Source organism: Callionymus lyra, chromosome 13 (genome assembly GCF_982586985.1).
Source record: "Callionymus lyra chromosome 13, fCalLyr1.hap1.1, whole genome shotgun sequence".
NCBI classification, from domain to species: domain Eukaryota; kingdom Metazoa; phylum Chordata; class Actinopteri; order Syngnathiformes; family Callionymidae; genus Callionymus; species Callionymus lyra.
In genome coordinates, this window is record NC_141830.1 from 18518023 (window position 1) to 18521464 (window position 3442).

General features: G+C 41.7%; 1 protein-coding gene across 1 annotated transcript; it reads right to left on the minus strand.

Annotated features, from left to right (window-relative positions):
* Positions 1–295: 295 nt before the first annotated feature.
* Positions 296–3158, minus strand: LOC148067615 (adenosine receptor A1). The gene is made up of 2 exons (XM_087806405.1): positions 2818–3158; positions 296–1118 (listed from the first exon to the last, which is right to left on the minus strand). Exons 1-2 carry the CDS (start codon positions 3156–3158, stop codon positions 296–298), a joined length of 1164 nt encoding a protein of 387 aa, XP_087662531.1.
* Positions 3159–3442: the final 284 nt, after the last annotated feature.

The window sequence follows — 3442 nt, forward strand, 5'->3', positions numbered from 1 at the left end:
GATAAATGATAGTTAGGAATGTTAAACAGACAGTTACTGACAAATGAATGAAATTGACATCACCTATCCCAGCCCAGCCTTCATTGCTCCCCAACTACCTCTGCTTCACTTTACTCAGTCAAGAAGGTCATTGGTTGCACCAATTACGGCGCAAAAACACGACAATCAAGCATCTTAATCATCTACATCACTGCGATACTTGTGGTAGTTCTGAAATATTTTCCACAGACAGTTAAGGTTGAATTTAATGTCAAGGAGCCTTCAAGATGTGTTTATTTAATATGCTACTCGTGGTTCAGGCATTCTGCTGGAAAGTTTGGGCTTTCCGAGGGTGTTTATCATCAGACCACGGTGCGACATGGATGGCCTCACACACAGCTTTCGGTACACGTTTCCCCATGGCTTGAAGGTGAAGAACAGACAGAGGAAATGATGCTCGTCTGTCACTCACTCTCCTCCTCGGAGGAGTAAACAGAAGTTGTGGCACCAGACTGTACAGCTGGAAGAGGAAAGTGGCGGCCGCATGAGCCCAGATGGGAAGTTTGGTGCTGGGGCTAAACAGTAGCAGAGTGTGGAGAATATGGAGCGGCATTGACAGCAGAACTAACAGGGAGAGAGACAGGGCCAGGGACCGGACCCTGGAGTTGTGTTCAGAGAAGTCTGCATGACTAAAAGGACCTTTATGGGGTTTTCTGCACAGAAGATCGAGGAAAACCGCCAGCAGGCAGAGCAGTGGGAGCATGAACACTGTCACCCCGTGGACATAAACGAGAAACTGTGGGCTGAGAAGTGTGTCTGGAGCACACACGCCCATGTGGCTGCGGTGGATTTCTGAATAAGTTAAGTTGTGCAGGTCCTGCGTGTAGAACTTGGACAGGAAACCTCCGTACGGCAGGAATCTTCCGATGACTTCGCGCTGGTGCTTGGGCGTCGGTGGGACGTCGGGTGAAGTCAAGTTGCCCTCAGCCTCGAGTCCGGAGGTGCCCGGATTCTGCCGGCTAATCCAGGTGCTGAGACCATCTGTGCTGATGAACTGGGCGAAGGATGACAATATAGAACCCACCCAGCACAGAAGGACGGCACACAGGGCCCGCCGATGTGTCATCACCGTCTGGTATCTACAGATGGAAATAAAACAACAAATTATGTTGATGTTTATGATGCTTAAGTGAAAGAGCTTTATTGAGACGTTTTTATTAAGAGTTTTACACCCAGAGAGTAATGTTGCATAATAACTTTTTAAAGGTTTTTTCTTTATGAAGTTTATTAAAGTTGACTTAAAAAAGCACAGATTTAATGGACTGGACTACGAAAATGGCAGATGCTGTCCCTCAATTATTTGCAAATGTGTTGCAAATGAGTTCCAACTCTCCATGAAGGAATTATTTTTATTCAAAGTTTAACTCATTTTCTACTGGACCTCTATCGACCAAGGGTTGGGATTATTTATAAAATATAATATATATCTGTTTTAATGAAGCCACTGGAGCTGAGTTGGCGTCTTTATCTTCGTCCAAAAGGACACACTTCAAAACATCCAACTGCCTCCATGCTGCTCGTCTGTAGCGTCCATCTTGTACAAAAGCCTCAGCAATTGTTCTGAAATTCAATTAAAAACTTTTTTTTTGTGTTTTTTCCCAGAATAATTCTTAATAGCAATGCTTCAATAAAGGAGGAACGTTACAGACGAGCACCACGGAGGTATATAGATGTTTTTAAGTGTATTTTTGGACGAAGGTGAAGATAAAGAGAATTGTTGTCTATAACTCTAAAAAGGAACATATTACTTTGAAAATTATCCCTGCCCCTTAGTACAAAGGACAATGATGGTGAGTAGAAAATGAGTGAAGTTTAAATGTTGAGTGAACTAATCCTTGAACGTTTACACTCATAGGAAAACAACAGTTCCTCTGAGAGAACATAAAACGTTAAGCTGGTGCAGCACTAACAAAAAGACTTAAGCTTGCTGATATCGCTTCCTAATCTGTTCTTCTTCATCAATATGATGACACATCATGCTAAATGTCATTCCCAAGGTCAGTCAGACGGATGAAAGGCTGACCGTGTTAGATGTTGCTGCAGTCGTGACAGTCTGATTTGATAAAACAGCAAAGTCAAATCCTGACATCTCTGTTTCTTGATGAACTTTGATTTATAGTTCATTTCCAGCGTCTTCAGGGAGAGCTTTACTATTACATTTCCTAAGGGCCCGTCATTTTATACCCTGAATGTTAGGGGCTGTCAAATCAAAAGACAGAGTGAAAAAATAAATAATTAACAAAAGATCTTTGTATGATTAAGCTACAAATGCTGTTTCATAACATACATTTTTTATACATTTTATGTCACGATCCATTTCTGTTTTTGTTTTTTTTGTTAAGTACTACCTGACATTGTATTTAGAGATTCTCTTTATAAGGTTCTTCAAACAATCTATTGTACATTTAAATTCACGTTAAATCATTAAATTCAAAGGATATTAACGCACTTCATTATGCAATGTTTTTACCTAAAGGTCAAAGACAAGACAGGACGTATACAATATATAACTCAAAGAAGCACTTTAATGTCTTTTTGGAGAGAAAAACAGGCATACAAATAAAAAAAAAGGTTATGTTTAAATCCTAATAAATATTCCAAAGATAGGGAATTATAAACACTAATCGTATGATACCAGATGAAATGATGTATCATCAGCTTTATAGTTTTTTATTCTAACCTCAAAAAGGGCTGCTTAAGTGCAGACAAACACAAGTTTTGCCCAGGTAAGGCATAATAATATTAACAATTTTAGTTGCTCATCTTGAATACGCTCACCTGTCGGCGAAGCGGTGAAGAATGTGGGAGTTCAAAGTCAGTATCACTAGGAGACACATGGTGAATTGCCTGACCAGAAGGGGGCAGCACACCAACGTTATGCAGGTGTACAGACACTGTACGGTTCTGAGGTTCAGAAACACGGTCACGGGGATCTCAAGAGCACCCCCCAGAGCCCCCAACCATCCCAGACACAGAAGGATGCAGTCGGACACGCTCCTCCTGGTGACCCGGAGCAGTGGTTTTGAACCGCTGACCGCGACACATAACCTCACGCTCACACCTATGACAGCCGCTGAGACGATGCACTGGCATAGTGTGAAGAGCCAGGACAGTTCCATATCTAGAGAGAGAGAGAGAGAGAGAGAGAGAGAGAGAGAGAGAGAGAGAGAGAGAGAGAGAGAAAGAGAGAGAGAGGGAGAGAGAGAGAGAGAGAGAGAGAGAGAGAGAGAGAGAGAGAGAGAGTCACTTTGTTGCACATAAGAGGAATTGAAATCCTACTGCTTTAATGGTGCAAAGCTATAAATAAGACCAGAATATTGAATATAGTTGGTGGTTTGATGGAAATTTAGGTTCCTTTCATGTTCTTTTGGACATCTAAAAAGCACATTTTTGCAGCCACATA

Bases quoted from the DNA above. Each gene is read 5' to 3' on its own strand.
- LOC148067615 (XM_087806405.1), bottom strand. From the start codon at position 3,158: ATGGAACTGTCCTGGCTCTTCACACTATGCCAGTGCATCGTCTCAGCG. The intron at 1,119-2,817 runs GTGAGCGTATTC...TTCCATCTGTAG, and splicing joins CTTCACCGCTTCGCCGACAG to ATACCAGACGGTGATGACAC.